This window comes from Sminthopsis crassicaudata, chromosome 2 (genome assembly GCF_048593235.1).
Source record: "Sminthopsis crassicaudata isolate SCR6 chromosome 2, ASM4859323v1, whole genome shotgun sequence".
Lineage (NCBI taxonomy): Eukaryota > Metazoa > Chordata > Mammalia > Dasyuromorphia > Dasyuridae > Sminthopsis > Sminthopsis crassicaudata.
The window spans coordinates 151,824,565-151,845,105 of record NC_133618.1 but is presented as its reverse complement, the minus strand read 5'-3'; the positions used below and the strand labels follow the sequence as shown (position 1 = coordinate 151,845,105).

The window sequence follows — 20,541 nt, the reverse complement described above, 5'->3', positions numbered from 1 at the left end:
ATGCTAACTCTTTTCCCTAATGATAAATTCCACAGGAACAGAATCTGTGTTTTATATTTCTTTCAAATCTCCTGCAGAATTTAGCATAGTGCTTGATACAGAGTGAGTATTGGATAAATACTGTTGTGACAACACACATAGAATTGGGGAAATTGGAGTGCTTGACTTCTTTTCAAGGTCCTTATCTGTGGAGCCATATATTGCCAAGGTTCTATCCTAGGGAGCCTGATCTCCAGGAATCTGGCTCTTTCAAAATTTGTGTTTTTTTACATTCTCACAGAAACCTGTGGAAAACACTTAAAACTTAGGTTTGTCTAATGCATAGAGTCATCCCAAAAGGGGAATAGAAAAAATACTCAAAGTACATATACAAAGTACAAAGTACAGAACAGGGACAGGACATTTATTTACTTCTTTCACAGAAAAGAAATGTTAAATATGCAAAGGACTCACAAAAGCACAATCTGAGAAAAAACTTAAAATATAAAACAGTAACAGTATTATTTAGTCTCCTGATAAGTTAATACTTAAAACATCTGAACATGAAACATTTTGTGAACTCTTGAATAGGCATTTTATATTCTCCTCAATTTTTATACTGTTTCTCTCAAAGGTCTTATCTTCTGACAAACCAGATCAGGGATTATGTTCTTCTTCCTGTCAGTGGTATTGTTGTTCTCCAGGAAGTGCTGTAGTAGATGTTGAAGGTTTCCTCACAAGTGTAACTGGCAACAGCTGAGGAATCCAAGAGTTTTGGACCTCCCAAACTCACAAGATTGAGTTTAAGACTTGAAATATCTATCAAAGATTGACATTTAGGTTACCAGTACTCTAGAAAGAAATTCAAGACAGAAGAAGTAACAATTTAGATCTTGTCTCAATTTTACCCCTGTATCCACCCCTCTGCCACCCTTCAAACAAAGACAGAGAGTCTTATCACAAGTTCTAGAGTTGGAGGAGAAAGAAGGATAGAGGGAAGAGAGACTCCTTTGAAAGTCTACTGAGTGGGTGATTCTTCCTGTTTTAATGACCAATCCTTAGATGAAGCTTTGACACAGTCTCCTCCTTCCCTACTACTGTAGCCACCATGGAGTTTGAGGGAGATGATCAAAGTACTTTTGTAGGAGTTCTATTATTCTAAGCCTTTCATGATTAAGCCAGTGTTCATGGTCCACAGGAAAGGACTAGGATAAATATGTCACCAAAGAGAACTAGTTCTAGACATGCTACATGTTAGAACTGATGAGGATTCCTTTTATTTATCCTTATTGTACTTGTTTAAAGAATGAATGATTGAATGAATGAATACAAATTAATAGAATCCAGAATTACATAGATAGCAGTGGCCAAATAGAATACTTAGGTTTAAATACAAGCTCCGCTATATTTCCTTTTTAGGTTTCAGTTTCCTCAACTGTAATATTAAAGTTGTAGATAATGCCTAAGGTTTCTGATAGTTCTAAATTCTATGACCCAAATCTCAGAGACATGGTGAATAACAATAGGGTTGCAATTTTCTCTTTACTAGTCACTGTTATCAATGAGAAAAAACAACCCAATGACTATTATTTGACATAATTCTTAGGCTTCTGACAAAACCGAGCTATTATTCTAGGTATATAATAAGGTAGCCTAATCGAATGGAAAGAAAACTGGGCTTGGAACTGGGAGATGTTAGTTCTTCTAGTCTCAAGCCATTGTTAGCATGACCATGGGAGAATTTATTTAATCCCTTTGGGACTCATTTTTCTCATCTGTAAATTCGAGGGAGTTGGACTGGATGACCTCTAAGATTCCTTCTAGTTCTTAAATTCTAGGTAAAGTGAAGCAAATTCCTTCTAGTTCTTAAATTCTAGGTAAAGTGAAGCAATGATGACAAGGTAGGTGTATTTTGCCTGTACTGACATCTGCTGGTCATTTGGCTGATTATTACTTTTATAGGTACTGAATCAAGATTGAATTTATTTACTGTGTTTATAAAAGCTGGTTTTATGACCCCAATAATTTACAAGAACAATTAAGCATTAGACATTTTGCCTCCTCCTAGGAAAACATCATTGGTTGGATGATGCAAATAGATAGGGATATTCATTTATTTGTTAAATATATATATATATATATATTTAACAAATAAATGAATATCCCTATCTATATATATCTGTATATATATATATGCATTACCAAATAAATGAACTGAAAGAATATATCCATGTTTCATAAAATTGGTCTTTTAAGTTCCTAGAAGAGTAGACATGCTCTTGTAAATTAAACTATATACACATTGTAAACAATTAAGGGAATTAATCCATATGTATAATTAGGTTAGATTATTTGGTATATGGAGATGACATTGATTTGATATATAGACAAAGGAAAATATCTATTAACAAAAAAAGATTCATGTAATACAATTATAATTTTCTAAAATAGGAAACTGAATAACAAGCATGTAGCATAACAGTAATCGACAGAGAGCTGTCCTTAGAGTCAAGAATGTTTCCATTCAAATCCAGTCACTGACACATTCTGGCTGTATGATCCATATAAAAATTATCCAACATGTCAGTGTCCTAGATATCAATGAGGCAACTCATGGATTTAGGTGACTTTTCTAGGGTAATCAGTCAATATAGCTTTGTAACTTAAAGGTTCTCTATTCATTGTGTCAAGGGTGCCTCATTTATGCAGTCAGCCATCAATTATTGACCAAACTTTTGCTTTTTTAAATGGGGCAGATTTGCATGCATATGTGCAGATAGATTTGTTTTTCCTTGTTATGATGTTTTTCAGATCCTAGCAATGGAACCTCAAAAGATTTGGTCGGGTCCATGCTTCTTACTACATAATGTAATGAGGTGTTAGAGGACCCAGCAGTCACCCTTACCTCTAATGCCCCAGCCACTACTTCCCAGTTTCCATAAGTGACTATATGGTTTAGTGGAGCAGTGGAGCAGAACTATGGGGACCTCTTTTCCTCCAATGTTCCCTTCTTTCCTTCTCTTGCTGGGGTGCTCACTTTTCCATCCCAAACTCTACATGGGAGAAGCTGCAGCCTCTATGCTCCTCTGACCTAAAGGCCAATTCCTTCTCCTAAGTAACAGTTGTGGGGCAAGCCCCTCCAGCCCCTTATCAAAAAGAAGAAAGGTAGGGAAGGGCAGCTTACACCAGTTGGATGATGGAGTTCCCAGAAGATGGAAGACCAATTAAGTCCTTAATGTTTTTGCATTCATCCATTGCCCTAAGACTCTCTAAAATGGTTACTTTAGTCTCACCAACACATTCCCCAGTTGCAACAAGGTCTGGCCATTTCCCCCCATTTTTTGTCATTCCAGTGTGATTAAGATAGTAATTTAAGATTATCTTGATTTACATTTCTATGAGTATTAGGGAATTTGAACATCTTTTTGATTAATTTCTATTTCTGGTTATAAACTGTTTATACCTTTTGATCACTGATTACTTGGGGAGCATGTATTAGTCTTATAGATGTATATGAGATCCTTATCTATTCTATTAGACCTTTATTTCGAGAAATTGCTACAAAGCTTTCTCCCTCTCCCCAAAAACATTTTGATTAATTAGTCCCTCCTTCAGGGACACTTTCATTTGGGAGTGAGGAGACATGGCTGTAATAAGCTGGGTAGTGCTATATTCATCTATGTAAGCCACAAGATGGCACTCAAAGCCCTAAGCTAGCAGAAGGTTTCCTCATGATCAGGGTATTTTTTCAGTCCTCTGGTGGGGTTACCAGTTTACTTCCTACTCAGCTGTTAATGAAAAAGTGAGCTTTTAATGATCATATCATTTCCCTTTCTAATGTTCCCAAATCATCCTTTTAATTATATGCTCTAGAAGTTTGTCAAGAATAAAATATAAGTTCATTAATCTATAAGTTTTATATGTTTTATAATTTGTAAGAGCTTCCTTAAAATAAAAAAAATTAAAAAAAAAAAAAAGGAAAGAAAGAAATCAGGACAAAAGTTTGCCTAATTCTAGTTCTGCAGCAAGGAGTCCTGTTGTGAGAATTTACATAACATATTAAGTGCTTTGTAGCTATAAAGTGCTATGGAATATAAAATGCAAATGTTCCTAAAAGGAAGCCTGGCATAATCAGGGAAAGCACTAAATCTAGAATCATGATTGAGTTTAGGTTTGAATTTTAGGTTCAAATCTGAACTCTGTTATTTAAAATTAGTCTTGGTTTTGTCAGGCAATCCCCATGTCTCAGCTGAAATTATGGGCCTAATTCAGAGACAAAGTAAGGTTTTAATCAATTAATGATTTTCTCTTTTATCTTTTAGAATCCTTACCTTCCTACAAGGTTTAAGTGAGGTATTGGTATAGTAGAACTTTCCTGTCCTTTTAATTCAAGACTTCCTAAAGCTTTTAGTGTCTTCCATCTTTTTGGTAGTCTGGTGAACATGTGGACCTCTTTTCAGAATGTTTTTATATAACTAAAGAAAATGCAAAATTTCAGAGATTCATGAAAACAAATGTGTAATTATTTTCCCATCCAAATTTACAGACCCAGGATGTATTCAGGGATCCCAGGTCAAGTACCCTCCTCTAAATATTAACATTTTTTCAATGTGGATTCAAGAGGAAAGAAACAGAGATCATTACTCCAAGGGCTAGATGCTAAGCCAAGATAAATGAAGAAATTACCATTTTAAATATTAACTAATATTTTTAAAAAATCATCCCTAGATGCGTGACCTCAATAAACAGGAGCCCATGGAAGCATATTTCATATGTATTCTTTTGAACACATGGTTACCATGTGTTGATTACATTTCTACAGTTTTAAAAAGTTGTTTTTCTACTATATTTAAAAAAAAGTTTTTCCATGTTATTATATAAATTATTCTCCTAGTTCTGCTCACTCCATTATGCATTTGATCAGAGATCTTTCCATCTTTCCAGTTTCTTTATCATTCCTTATTTCCTTATCATGGTACAAGAATATTCCATTATTTATATATTATAATTTGTTTGGCCATTCTCCAATATAGCTTAACTGTCCAATTTTTGGCTAGTGCAAAAAATTGCAGCTGTAAACATATTTCTAGATGTTCTTTGATTTCTTTGGGAGGATAGACCCAATAGTATATAGCTGGATCAGAGGGTATGGTATGGCATTTAGTAACTTTCTGGGCACTTCCAAATTGCTTTTCAGGATGGCTAGACCAATTTACTGTTCTACATTATACTGGTGACTTATATTCTCAGGATCTCTCCAATATGTCATCCTTTTTTTGGTCATTTTGCCAATCTGAGAAGTGTCATGCGAAGTCTCTAAATTGCTTTAATGTGTATTTTGAAAATTATTAATACTTTAGAGAACTTTTTCATATGGCATTGATAAACTGGATTACTTTCCTTTGAAAACTGCTTGTCCAGACTTTTGGGACTATTTTACTTGTTGAGAATGTTTTAATTTTATAAATTTATATATCTTAGATATTAGGCTTTTATCAGAGAAAATTACAAATAAATAATTAACTAACCAGTTACCTGATTTTCTTTTAATCTTTGTTAGACTTGTTATGGCAAAAGCTTTTAAATTTTACATAATTCAAATCATCTATTTTATCTTGTGTTCCTATCTGACTTTAGACATGGACTCTTCCCTTATATACAAATCTAAATAAAATTTCTCTTCTGTTCCTCTAACCTAGGATATGAGCTTTTATATCTAGATATACCTTGTGAACTTATTTTTGTATGTGGCAGGTGAAGTGTTAGCCCAAAGCTAATTTCTTCCAGACTGCTGTCTAGTGTTCTAGGCAGTTTTTGTCAAATAGTGAATTCTTCTCTCAGTAACTAGGGTCTTTGGATTTATCAAACACTATGTTAATGTGCTTACTTCTGTATGTTTTATATATTTGATTTGTTCCAGTGATAAATCTCTCAAATTAAAAAGATTACTTTTAATGATGGATACATACCTTTAATAGTTTGAGATGACTTACTGAAAAAATGCTCTCTTCTCCCATCTTTCTCACTTTTTTTTTTCATTATTACCTCTGAAATTTTTTATCTTTTGTTCTTCTCTATGAATTCAGGTAGTTTTTCTAATTCTAGAAAATATTATTTTGGGAGTCTGTTTGGCACAAGATGATATAATTTAGATAGAATTGTTGAGCAGTCTGATTTCAGAAAAGCCTGGAAAAACTTACATGAACTAATGCTGAAAGAGAAAATATTGTACATGGAAAATATAAGATTATATGTTAATGAACTGTGATGGAATTGGCTCTTCTTCACAATGCAGTAGCTCAAGGCAGTTTCAAAAGACTTGTGATGGAAAATGCCATCTGCATCCAGAGAGAGAACTGTGGAGACTGAATGTGGATTGAATCACAGTATTTTTACCTTTATTTCTTTATTTTGTTGTTTGTTTGTTTTTTTTTTCTCGTGGTTTTCCTCTTTTGTTCTAATTTTTCTTTCACAACAAGACTAATATGGAAATATGTTTAAAAGGATTATACATATTTCATCTATATCAGCTTGCTTGCTGTTTTGGGAAGGTAAGGGAGGAAGAGTGAAAAATATGGAACACAAAGTCTTAGAAAAATGAATGTTGAAAACGATATTTACATGTATTTGGAAAAATAAAATATTGTTAAGAAAAATCAATATATAAAACAGGTGGTCACACTAGCAAAGCACAATTATGATGAATTAGTTCTTAGAATGAAATAATTTTCTTTCACTAAAACATATTGCAAGGGAACTAAATAATTTCACAAATGTTGCCATATTATCCACTTTTTAAAAATTTTACTGAACACTTGTTTTTATCTTTATTTCCCTATTCTCTCCTACTCCTTCATACAGAATTATTCCTTAAAACAAGACATTCTTTTAAAAAGGGAAGAAAAAGGAAGTTCAACAAAAATAATGCATTGACCAAATCTGACAATATATATAATATTCCACATCAACAATTTTCCACCTCTGAAAGGAAGGAAAGTGTATTTTTACCTCTTTTTTTTCAAAATCAAATTTGGTATTATAATTAGCATTTCATTTTTGCTTTTCTACTTATATTTTTGTAGTCATTATATTTTCTTTTCTTTTCTAGAAACCCAGAAAACTTCACTTTGAACCAATTCATAATCTCAGAATAAGATTTTCAAAAACAAAATTCTATCTATTTACTACTTCAAGAATCTTTAATGTAGGATGGGTATGGAGCAACAACAAAAAATGAAATATATTGTAGAGGGCTGAAACTCCAAAAAGGTATGCTTGAATCAGACAATCAAGCACTTAAGGCTAATTATCTATTTAATGTGAGATAATGACTCTATTAGCATATATTTGGATAATGGCTCTCCTCAACATAGGTGCTTGCTGAATGTTTGGTAGTAAAATAATCATAGGCAAGGATTGGAAGGTGGAGGGAGAGAAATTAAAGTGTCACTTGACTGCAGGATGAGGAGAGAAGCCTGGAGACTCTGGACTCCAGAATCCAGGATATATATTTGGCAAGCCTCGTGGAAGCTTGCCTGCCTGCCTCCTTCATGTCTCCCCCTAAAGACCAAGGACTTTGATTTATTCGGACTCTGGTTGACTCTGAAGCCCTCCAGGGAGTTAGCTCCTACTTTACACTATATGAACATCATATAGAGGATGGAGGGCCAACCTAGAATCACAGATCCAGCATCTAACATTCTAATTTTGTAATTTTAGATAAATCATTTTAACTTCTTACTGCAGGCAACCTTTACACCAAAGTCAAAGCTGTAGATGCGCATTAGAATCACAAATCGCAGCCACAACACACCATCCTCTCACCCAAAAATGTGCAAGTCACTATTAAGCTCTGGAGACACAAAGGTAAAACAATATTTTTAGCAGATAGGGAAAGGATATAGGGAAAGGTTTCACAGAACTGACACAGTTCAAACTACAATTTATTGATGACAATCTGATTCTCATCCAAATTTATTAAGTGGAGTCATGTAAATTTACCATGTGATCAGTTAAATTTTCAGAAGTAAGAATTAAAACAAATTACTTAGACTCCCTGTGATGCGGGCAGTAGCCCCCTTTAAGATTCCTTTCTGATCTCCAACCCCCATGACTGACCTTTGATTTAGAAGACCTGGTCGAAACCACCCTTTTGTATTCCAAAAGGAGATGTCTGGATCTGAGCTAACTTGGGCTGTCTCAGCCCCATTCTAATGATTTGCTCAAGTTTCCCAACCCCCACCCGGCAGGTTCTGGCCCTCACCAGGTTCAGCAAGCAACCAATTTGGGACTCCACCTATAGGCCCCTTCAAGCGAATAAAAGAGCCAAGCTGGAATCATCTCTTTCTTTGCGGAGGGTCAAAACATGCAAGCACCATGCTTTGCATCACAGACTCTCTGTCCGCCACTTATGGTGTATTCTTTTCTCTATCTAATACCTTTTACTAATCAGACTTTAACCTTGCTTCCAAACCCTACAATAAACTTTTTTTTTTTAAATCAATTTAGATTTTTGGGCCTGTAAATTCATTTACAGGGGACTCTGTGTTGCTGCTAGAACTCATTTAACTTTGTATCCTTGCGCCAAATCCAAAGGCGTTGCAGGGGAGCTCCATTTGACTCCCTGTACCCTGAACCTCAATTAAGACCTCAATTAATTCTAATTTTGTTTGGGTATCCTTTATCTAGACCTCATCATTTGGTTAGACCTCATCACCTTGACTTATTTTCTCCTTTTTTAAAATGAAGGCCCTGAACTAGATTTCTAATCTCTTCTAGTTGTGAGACCATGTAGTTTGATCAGGAATCCACTGTAAATCTCCAATTTCTGCAAGTAGCACCATTCATATAACTCATGATGTTTATTTCCCAGCTTAACAGATTTAGAGATAAAAAGGAACCTTAGAGATCATCTAGTTTAACTCACTCATTTTACACATGTGTACAGTAAAATTCAGATACATGGAAGGGACTTGTCTAATCATATAGTTAAGAAGTTGTAGAAAACCAACATTGTGTAATTGGATAAGAGTAAAAATATAATCATTTATTTGCTTTTATCTGCAAAAATATCAGGGCAGAAAGGGAAATAAGTTGGGCACTTATACTAAAATCATTTTAAGGATGAGAAGAGCTACTTGCAAACAAACTTGTTTCTTGTACAGTGGCAGCTTCATCCTTCCAAAAGTTGCCCCAAGAAAACAGAAAGGAAATAGCTTTGGTTATGTTATGGCATGCACTTGTCCTGATCATGTAAGTATTCTTTCAACCCAAATTAGCATCTAGGCAAGATAAATATGACATTTTCCTGTGATGTACAGATTTTCTGAAGTTGCAAATTCACCTATAATAAATATCATGGGAAAAGATGTGACTGGTATTAAAGGCCTTCTAACTGTGGGAATTAATGCTAAAATTTCATGTTGTGTGTTGAAAAAAATGAATCTTTTTTGTCAGCAGAGTAAAACGAGACATATTTTTAAAATATTCATATTAGAAATTACATTTTTAATGAGGGAAAAACCATAGTGTTTTAAAAAGCATTCTCAAGCAAATCATATAAGCGTATTATTACCAATTAAATCTTTTAATTTATGTAAGGCAAAGTACTAATATAATCTTAACTAAAATATTGCCTTGAAGAGTATTAGCTTACACTTACTATTTATTCAGATCAGTATTTCCTGACAAATATTTTCTACAAATATAAATTTCAGAATCAATACCTATTTTTAATTCACAGAAAGAGTTCATGATGCAAAATTTTTGGGGAAATCTTCCCCAGTGATTCTCTTGATATTGTGTAAATAAATCTTTCAAACCATATATCCACCAAAATTTTCCTCAAACCTGTAAGAAATTTCAAGTTTTCTGGTCTAAATTAAGGGATACGTGACTTTCTATAAATTACTAGAATTATAAATGTTCTTGATTTGGAACCTAGAAGACTAAAAGAATTTATATACCTTTAATTCATTTCCAGCAGAAACTTAAGATCTGACCCAGAAATTCTTAATGTCTCTTTTGGTACTTGTTAAGCTGACACACTGGGTACATAATCTATGTTCTGTAAGACAGCACGTAACTCTAGCACAGAAGAAATGACATAGTGAGGTACTGGGGACTGTTTCTGGGGCACAATTCCATTTTTATTTATCCAGATTGTTGCTTTTAAGCCAGCATTAAGACCTCCTTGGATATCTGTTTCTAGAGTATCTCCAACCATCACACAGTCTCCTGGCTGCACCCCAAGGAGATCACAGCAGTAATAAAATATAGATGGTGCTGGTTTTTCCTCCTTTTGCTCTCCACCTACAACAATTGCATCAAAATATGGCTGACAGGCACAAGCCTCAATCTTCTCCCTCTGTGTCTGTGTGTCACCATTAGTCAAAAGGAGGAGGAGAACTTCCTTTCGAAGTTCAGTCAACATGTTTTTTACATCTTCTGATAAAGTTATGTGCTGTAGACGTGTAGATTTCCACAGGAAATAGCACTCCTTAGCTAATTCCTTATTGGCTGTTTCACCTTTTATTTCTTGAATAGCTTCTTCCCAATGTGAAATCCTTAGATCAGTAATGTTCATTTTGGACTGTCTGTAGCACTCTCGGCTGATTTTAACTTGGACTTTTTCAGAGATGATATCAGCTTCTCCTTCTTTGTATTGGTATTTTGACTTTAACAGTTTTATTACCTAATAAAAAGATAGAAACTAAATTAATTCATCAAGCAAGCAATCAAGATTAAGCACCTACATGGCTCTTTTTAACAGTGAGGTAATTCAGGCCAGTTCCAATGGTCTTGTGATGAAGAAAGCCATCTGAGGGGACTGAATGTGGATCACAACATAATATTTTCACTTTTTTTGTTGTTTGCCTGTATTTTGTTTTCTTTCTCATTCCCCCCTCCACCTTTTGATCTGATTTTTCTTGTGTAGCATGATAATTATGGAAATATGTATACTAGAATTGCACATGTTTAAGATATATTGGATTATTTGCTGTCTAGGGGACGGGTGGAGGAGGGGTAAGGTAAAAAAGGAAAAAAAAATTGGAAAACAAGATTTTGAAAGGGTGGATATAGAAAATTGTCCATGTATGTGTTTCAAAAATTTTAAAAAATTTAAGTTCCTATTATGCCCTTGGCAATGGAGATAAAAAGAGGTGAAAGTCCATACCCTCAAGGACTTTGCAGTCTAAAAGGGGAGACAGCATGCAAACAAATACATAGTAAACTATATAAAGGATAAATAGGAAATAATTAACAGAGGGGATTAGAAAAGTCTTACAATAAAGAAGGGATTTTAATTGCAACTTAAAGGAAGCTAAGAAAGATAAGTAGAGGAAGGGAGAACATTCTAGATATAAGGGATAGTCAAGGAAATGCCCAGATCCTAGAGTTGAAATGTCTAAGTCAGTATTACTGGATCAAAGAGTACATGTTAGAGAATAAGGTGTAAACTGGAAAGGTAGGTATGCCAAAGCTAGAATGCCAAACAGAGCACTTTGTATTTGATCCTGAAAGATATAGGGAGCCCCTGGAAGAAAATGATGTAGTCAGACTAGCACTTCAGGAAAGTCACTTTGGAGGCTGAATGAAGGAGTAGGAAGAAACTTAAGGTAGATAGGCCCATCAGTAAAGTATTATAATAATCAGGGTGTGAGGTGATAAGGGCACTAGAGTGGGGGCAGTGTCAGAGGAGAGAAGGAGGAGTATTTGAGAGATGTTCCAAAGATAAAATCATCAGGCTTTGGAAATAATTGAGATAAGGGGAATGAAGGGGGAGCTAGGTGGTGCAGTGGATAGAGCACCAGCCTTGAATTCAGGAGGACCCGAGTTCAAATTTGGTCTTAAGACACTTAACACTTCCTAGCTGTGTGACCCTGGGCAAGTCAATGAACCCCAGCCTCAGGGAAAAAAAAAAAAGAGAGAGAGAGAGAGAGAGAGAGAGAGAGAGAGAGAGAGAGAGAGAGAGAGAGAGAGAGAGAGAGAGAGAGAGAGATAAGGGGAATGAAACAATAAGAAGTCCAGTATGACTCCTAATTGAAATGCAAAAATGAGGGTCAGCAGAAAATTTAGGGCTGAATAGGCAGATTTGAGAATTGTTGGTCCACAGAAACTGATAAAATCACCAAGTGAAGGAGTATAAAGGGAGAAAAGAAAATGGCCCAGAACAGTAGTCTTGGGAATACTTATGGTTAGTGTGCAATCTGTAAAAGGATCCAGCAAAGGAGACTGAGAAATGGTCACATAAGTAGGAAGAAAATCAGGAGAGAGTAGTGTCCCAAGAACCTGAAAGAGAGAGAAGAGACTAGAAAGTAGAGGATGATTAACCGTGTCAAAGACTGTAGAGAGGTCACAGAAAATGAGGACTGAGACAAGCTTACTGAATTTGATAGCAAAAGGATCACTGGTAACTTTGGAGATCATTTGATAATTTCACATACAATCCATTTCATCCACTGCTCAGAGAAAACAGAATTTTAGGGTCAAGAGGATGTTAAAGGATCACTGATTTTATACCTCTGCTTTGATAATAAAATAAAATCAGAATATTTAGTCTCTCTGGGTAACCCAACTAATATTTAAGATTCTAATTTCAGCAAGTTGTTTTTTTATAGCTAACAATTATTTATATTGCAGTTTAAACTCACTTTCTTACATTTTTTCATTAGTAGTAAAAGAATAAACAATTGATTATTATTATCTAACAATATTTCATAGCTGTTTCCAATATAAAAATAAATTATAATTCAGAAGTTCATTTGTAAGCCAGTGAAATGTGCAATGCATTTTCTTATAGAAACAATATTCTTGGTTGGGAAATTATGGTCCTTGAAAAGCCATAAAAGTCAATTTATCCTATTCAGAGTCAGAACTGTTTCCTTTCTACATAGGGAATGGAACTGGGTACTTCCCTAGTTCTAAGCGTTATTGTGAAAACCTAACCCAAGAACTGGTTTCCCTGAAAACTAAAATAGACCATACAGAACTAAGGGTTCCATGAGATAACAAGAATGTTAGAACAAAATTAAAAGACTAAAAAAGGGAAAGAAAATGTAAAATATCTGTTATCAAAAATAGCCAATCTGGAAAACAGGAGAATAAGAAATAATTTAAAGAAAAATACCACAAATATCTAGAAAGCACAAGTACAAAGGAACCACAATTAGAATCACACAATATCTGGCAGCTTCTATTATAAATGAGAAAAGATATTGGAATATGATATTTCAAAAGGCAAAAGAGATAGGTTTACAAATGAGCCTAACACTACCAGCAAAGCCAGTTATACTCATACAGGAGAAAAATGTACCTGCAATGGAAGAGAAGTCTTTCAGCCATTTCTGAGAACAAAGCCAAGTATGAACTTTTAAATACAAACACAGAAGCCTGGAGAAATCCAGAAAGGTAAATTCTTTTCTAATAATTGGGGTATATGAGAAGAGTATACAGAGCACAGGGTGGAGGAAGTGGACATCAAATGAGTTTCTTTCTCTTATCTGAAATAGACAAAGTGGGTTGTTTGGTGTAGAATGAGAACTTGACTAGTAAATAAGTAGGGATAGGGATTGGTAAGGTGGTAAAGAGGGAGGACACCCAGGAAAGAATAGTTATTAGCATAAAAACCTTCAAAGGGACATCAAAATGGGGGAGGGAAGAAAATCAAAATTTTGGTACTAGAATTTAAGAGGCTAATCTCAGAGCCTCTTCTACAACTGGAGTACAGCTGAATCAATTGTGGTATAATACTGAAATGAAATAGTATTACCCTGTAAGAAATGACAAAAGAGACAATTTTAGAGAATCTTGGGTAGTATAAATTGATACAGACCAAAATGAACAGAACTAAAAGAACAATTTATACAAAGATAATAATAATGTGCACAAAGGGGAGTAATATTTAAGAATGGTCCTGGAAAGGTAAGTTAGAACCAAAGAGTGAAAGATTTTAGATGCCAGAGTAATTTGTATTTGTTGTTGAGGCAACTGGAAGCCGTTAGAGCTTTCAGAGAAGGTAGTAAGACCTGAATTTTAGGGAGATTACTGTGGCAGCTCTAGGAAGGGTCAACTGAGGATATGAAACCAATTAGTAGGCTTCTTCAATAGTTCAGGTGAAAGGTCAGCTTCAAAGGATGGTGGTCACGTAAACAGAGAAAACTGGCATCATGGAGTTACAGACTGCTAACGTGGAAGTCAGGAAGACATATGAGCTAATCCCAGTTCTATCACTAGCTGTGTAACTTTGGGCAAGTCCCTTTCTCTGTTTCCTCCCGTTTCTTCATCTGTAAAATGAAGTGGTTGGACTAGATGGCCTTCCAAATCCTTCCAAGCTCTAAATTCAAGACCCGATGAAAGATGTTATGGAGAGAGAAATGACAAAACTTAGCAAATGATTGGAACTGGGGGGTAAGGAAGAGTGTATGAGTAGAGCTTTAAGGCTACAAACCCGGATGACCTGAGGAACCATGGTGCCCCTGACAAAAATAGGGAAGTAAGGAAAAAGCGGAAAGAAGATGAGTTCTATTTTATATATGTTAACTTTGAGATATGTACAGGGAAGTCAATTCAACATATGTAGTAAGTATCCAGCTAATTCAAAGTGTCCAATATCCAACAAAGCAGTTTAGACCTGGAATCTGTTTCCATAGAGATGGATAACAACCCATAAAAGCTTATGAGAGCCCAGATGATTTACAGACAAAAGAGGACCCAGGACAAAGCATTGGGATACATCCACAATTAGGGGGTTGGACACAGATATGATCCATAAAAGAAAAGACTAAAGAAGTAGTTAGAGAGTAAGAGAATTAAGAGAATGAAATGCCACAAGACATTAAAAAGAAAAACTATCCAAAGTGTAAAATGATGGAAAAAGGTCAAGAAGGAAGATCTCTGGATTTAGGAATAAGATATCACAAGTAACTTTAAAGAGAACAGTATCAGTTGATTTAAGAATGGAATTAAAAGTATAACACAAAAGAAGGAAAAGGTCTGCAAAGATTTTTATAAAATTTATTTCCATCAATTACAATAGAACATTTGGTCTCTAACATCACAGTTCCAGATGTGCTACGTGAGAATTGGTCTGAAGGAAAACAAAGATGTAAAAAGAACAGCTGGCTTAGAACAAACCTACTCCAAAGGATAGAGGTAGTGGTGGTTTGGTGTGCAAATGCTGGGTTGGACCTGGTAATTGTAAATGCAATGAGTGACCAATTTTTCAATATAGCTAAAAGAGAAGAGGATACCAAAAGCTGGGGGAAAAAATCTTGAACCTTATTAACCCCTCTATAGACACATTGGCGTAACTTCAACTCTATAAAATGTACTCCACATGTATTCTTGATGAAAGTAGAAGGGAATAGGCAGGATTACATAAGCAATATTCCACAGATGTTATCCTCATAATCACATAATTCACTGAAAGAGGCCAAGATGATAGTGTTACCCCCAGCTCTCCCCTCCATTGTTTGAAAACTACAAAAAAGCATTTTATTGGTACCTAAAATCCCACTTTCAAATCTTTGGTTGAATAAGATATCTCCCATGCACATGCTAAAGTCTTAAAAGCCCTTTAAGGACATAACTCCTCTCCCCCCCCACCCCCACTGCAGAGTGTGGTGTGATAATTTTTTGCTCAACCCTTTACCAAGTTTTCACTTTCCAATCCAGGTTAACTTTACAAAAGAGAAAGCAGTGCAATGCCTCCAACTTAAGACAGAAATGTTTTAAATCTTTAAATCTGGTTTTTACAGCCACATCATCACAAAGCTAGAAGGGATCTCCAGGACCATACAGTCCCGATGAGGGGACAGCCTGTCTTTGGCTTGAAGATTCAATGACAAGGAAGTGAGAGACAATTAATGATGCAGCAAGGAGGTGGAGGGGATAGTGCTGGACATGAAGAATTCAAAGACTTCTTACTAGCTATGTGACCCTTGGCAAATCTGTTTACGACAGTTTTCCTCTCTTTAAAATAGAAAAGGGAAGGAAATACACACACACACTTTTTATAGTCCCTATTGTGTGCCAGGTACTGCGCTGAGTGCTTATAAATATTATCTCTTTTGATCCTCACAACCACCCTGGGAATTAGTGCTATGATGATCACTCCCATTTTGCAGCTGAAAAAACTAAGGTTAAGTCACTCGCCCAGGTTATCACATGTAACATTTGGAAACAGGCTGGAACTCAGATGTTCTGCACCGCAGGCCAAGCACTCTGTCCACCTGACGGCTGCTGTTAACCCCTCCCTGACCGGGCCCCACTGCTGCCCCCGGGATTGTTCTAAGGATCCCAGAGATAATACTCATAAAGCCAAGCGCTCCATCACTGCTGGCTGCCACTCTATTAGGGATGTGGAGTCAGCCCCGAATGCGGCGCCGGAGGGCCTGGGTTTGAATCTCGGTTCTGCCCGTAGGAGGAACGTGGAGAGAGGATTGGGTGCCCCCCCCCCCCCGCAGGTTCCCGCCAGCTCTGTATCTAAGGCCCCAGCACTTATAAGAAGTGAAAGGAATCAGAAAGCCACGCTGACTGGTTAGACTGGAGGAACAACCTCCAAACTCTTGCCAATGGGAAAGGAGGAGAGAGTAGAGGGACAAATCCTATGCGTTGGACTCTTGCTGCCGCTGCTGCTGCTGCTAATTTCATTAAACCTCTTTAAATGGAATGCGACCGTGCGGTCAGTCTCCTGAGCCTCCAGAGAGAGAACTGTCCCTTTGGGAAGAGGGCTCTTCACCCCTGCTTCCTCCCCCCACGCAGTCTCCTGGGGCAGAAGCGGGCTGGCTCCGGACTGGGGAAGGCCCGACTTCTAACGGTGCAGCAGACTCAGAAGCCTGCACGACCCCGGGCAGGTCACTGACCCCTCTGCCTCAGTTTCTCCTCTGTAAAAGGAGGGCAGCCACAGCCCCGCAGCGCTCTCGTGCAGCGTTTTGCGAAATTAAAGCGCTCCCTCGAGGCTACTACATTCGGCTGATCCGTCCTTCCCCACTGAGGAGCTCAGGCCAGGCAGACTAGCAGCAGGGGTCCCGGATCTCCGGCGCTCCGAGATTGCACCAGCTTTCCGGGCCCGCGGGGCTGCTCCGCCGGCCCGGTGGGGGTTCCGGAAGAGCGGAGGAGCCTCGGGGACGCTGCGGGGAGGGCAGGGGCTCGGGGAAGAACGCGATGGTCTCGGTGCAAGATGGGAGGGCGGCCCGGGGGACCTGCGCGGGCGAGGTACGGGAGCTACGGGCAAGAACAGACCTGGGGCCGGGGACGAGAGAAGGTGATCAGAGGAAGGCGAGGACGCTATAACCGTTACCTCCAACATGGCTCTCCGGCTCGCCTCCGCCGTGTCTATGAGCGTGTTGTCCAGGTCCAGGAACACCGCCCTCACCCGGTTCAGCCCCATCTCGCAGCCCCGGCCGTCTGCGCAACTCATGGAAGCTGAGGCAGAAGTTGTCTTCGCGCGTGCGCAGAACACCGAGCACCCCGACTCTTTCCAAGGCCCGCGCTCCGGTGTGCTGGAAGACGGGCGAGATCTCCTGACTCCGTCCCCCGTCCGGCTCTGGAAGGATGCTACCTAAACTTAAGCCCTTTCCTTCTCTCACCACGCCCTCCGACCACGTTTGAACTCCCCCGAGATTTCAGAAATGGCGCGAGAAATATGTGGCCTATAAAAGCCGTGAGAAGGCACTGAGTGGCCAATAGTGTCCTCTGTGGTGCGGGTCCTGTCTCCTGTTGTGGAAGAAACCTTCGGGAATCCATGTCAAGGGCTGTGTATGAGTGTAGAGCTCGGCGCGGTGGTGACAGAGGCGGCCACGCTTCTTCTGCTGAGGACAGCTTTTTTACCTCAGGACTGCAAGTCTCGAGACTGGCCATGTGTAACTAAGTGAGGCGGCACGTTGCATTGAGCCCCTTCCTTACCTGCTAGGACCTTTCCCCTCATTCGTTCTCCCCTGTCTCCGTTATCCAAGTGAAGGAAACCCTACACCAGCCAAGTAGGTGACTCGCTTCTTATTTAAATTTTAAAATTGAACTAAATGTAAAATAAAAACAATAGAAAAATACAGAAAAGGAAGAGGAAAAAATACAAGTCATGTGCCCAGCCAAACATCAGGAGAATTCAACGTACATAAGAATACATTTCCATTTCAAGAAAGCATTTATAATGAGAGATTATATTCATGAGTGTTTGTCTTTTCTTTGCTTCTTTGTAGATTATTCTTTTATTCTGTGTACTTTTTTATTTTATTATTTTTTTCCCTTTTCATCATTCCCACTTCCCCCAAGCCAGCTAATTAAATACACACACACACACACACACACACACACACATCCCTACCCACAGACTCACACATAGATACATTGTATCTATGCACACATACGCAGACGTACATGCATATATACCAGACATATACATGTGCATTTACCCATATCTAAACATGCATCTAAAACAATATTAATATGACTCACATATAATGTAGATTTCTTTCTTGATTGAATCTTTAAGTTTGACTTTGTCTAAGATTATTATCACTAATCCTACTTTTTTTTTTCTCCTAATAAATTCTATTTCTGATCCTGGTGGCTCGTTTTTAATGATTACATTAGGCATGAAGTGAGGTTATTTGTTTCTTGGATAGAGAAAGGCAGCAAACATTGTTAAACCCAAGTCATGGGCTGCTGGCTGGAGATAAAGAAAAAATGTATTTTTTACAGGAAAACATAATTCTATATTAGTTGTGTTGTGAAAGAAGAATCAGAAAGAAAAAAAAAGGAAAAAACCACAAGAAAGAAGAAAACAAATAAAAAAAATGAAAAACTAGTATGCTTTGATTTTTATTCAGTCTCCATTGTTTTGTTTCTGGAGGTGGATGGCATTTTCTATCACAAGTCTTTTGAAATTGTCTTGGATCACTATTGCAAAGAAGAGCTAAGTCTATCATAGTTGATCATCACATAATGTTGCTGTTACTGTGTACACTTTTCTCCTGGTTCTGCTCACTTCACTTAGCATCAGTTCAAATAAATTTTTTCATATTTTTCTCAAATCTTCCTGCTCATTTTTTATAGAATAAATAGTATTTCACTGCATTCATATACCACAACTTGTTTAGCCATTCCTCATTTGATGGGAGCTGGGAAGTGTTAAGTGTCTGAGGTAAGGTTTGAACTTATCTTCCTGATTTCAGGGATGATGCTGTATCCACTGTGCCACCTAGCTGCTCCTAATTCCAGTTTGTGATTAAAAGAACCATGTGCATCAGGAGAGAGAACTATGGAGACTGAATGTGGATCAAAGTATTTTCACCTATGTTGTTTGTTTTTCTTTATTGTGTATTTTTTTTTCCTTTCACCTTTTGATCTGATTTTTCTTGGGCAGCATGATGAATATGGAAATGTGTTTAGAAGAACATGTTTAATTTATATTGGATTGCTTGTTGTCTATAGAAGGGGTAGAGGAAGGGAGAAAAATTTGGAACGCAAGGTTTTGCAAAAATGTTGAAACTATCTTTGCATGTATTTGAAAAAAAAAAACTATTAAAAAAAAAGAGTGCACTCAAAAAGGTTAAATTTATGTATCTTTGGTAAATTCTACCATCAACAAGACCCAGAAGCTGGCTCCTGTTGTTTTTGTAATATAATAACATAAATATTGATGATGCTCTGCTTGGCTTATTTTTATATATTTATTAGTCTATTGATGGTAGGTAGTGGAAACTTCTTCTAAAGACATCTTCATAAACTGCGGAGTGATCTTAGAAACAATTGAGAGAAATTCTTGCCACAGACATGTTCCTCTAAAGAAAAATAAAATTGGATTGAGAGGTAGATAGTAGCCATGGAGTGACTAGATAGTATATTGTTGAGAAGTGATCTACAGCTTGAGGATCATAGCACAACCCCTGGAACAAGGTAAAATTAATAAGTCAAGCACTACCTGATATCATAGTTAAAGAAGTATTATTCATGTCCTTCATCACTTCCATCAAATTCATTGGGTTCTATTACTATTTAACATAATGCCAGATACTTATTACTTAATTAGGCCACTAGAAATATTTTTGGGTATAATTTAGTTTTATCTCTTTCAGATGATCATAACGTGGTTGTCTTATTAAAATTTTCCTCTTTGAGACCAACTTTTTAAAAGTAGTGTTTTTTTCCTATCTTCCATTCACAAATAAAATGGGGTATTTCATATATGCAAGAAGAAATCTTAATAAAATAAATGAAAAAGTTCTTTTTCATTATGAATTTTACAAATGTGAACTTTTCAAAATACAAATACAATAACACAAGTATTGTTGAGCCAGAGATGGGATGAGATGTTCATTTTTTCCTTCATTTCTAAAGGCCCCCTCTGAGCTCTGGGTCCATTCCAAAAATAGAATTAAGTCCTTGGGGAACCTGATCTTTATAAAGATATATCAGGTTTTTTATTTCTCTGACGATTTTTCTACTCTGGAGCCTCGGAAGATTCAAAACTTAGATTTGGCTTATTTCTAAGGTTTATCCAAAAGAAAGGATGAAAAAAGTTATTCAGTATATAATGGGGATCAGATAGGGGGATTGCTC

General features: G+C 37.0%; 1 protein-coding gene across 1 annotated transcript; it reads right to left on the bottom strand.

The window, feature by feature from the left end:
- Positions 1-9,452: 9,452 nt before the first annotated feature.
- NANP (N-acetylneuraminic acid phosphatase) lies at positions 9,453-17,582 on the bottom strand. The gene is made up of 2 exons (XM_074287698.1): positions 17,282-17,582; positions 9,453-10,672 (listed from the first exon to the last, which is right to left on the bottom strand). Exons 1-2 carry the CDS (start codon positions 17,399-17,401, stop codon positions 10,013-10,015), a joined length of 780 nt encoding a protein of 259 aa, XP_074143799.1. The 5' UTR covers positions 17,402-17,582; the 3' UTR covers positions 9,453-10,012.
- Between the last annotated feature and the right edge of the window lie 2,959 nt (positions 17,583-20,541).

Coding starts and splice junctions, on each gene's coding strand:
- NANP (XM_074287698.1), bottom strand. CDS start 17,401: ATGAGTTGCGCAGACGGCCGGGGCTGCGAGATGGGGCTGAACCGGGTG. Junction 10,673..17,281: donor GCCGGAGAGCCATGTTGGAG/GTAACGGTTATA, acceptor TCTTTTTATTAG/GTAATAAAACTGTTAAAGTC.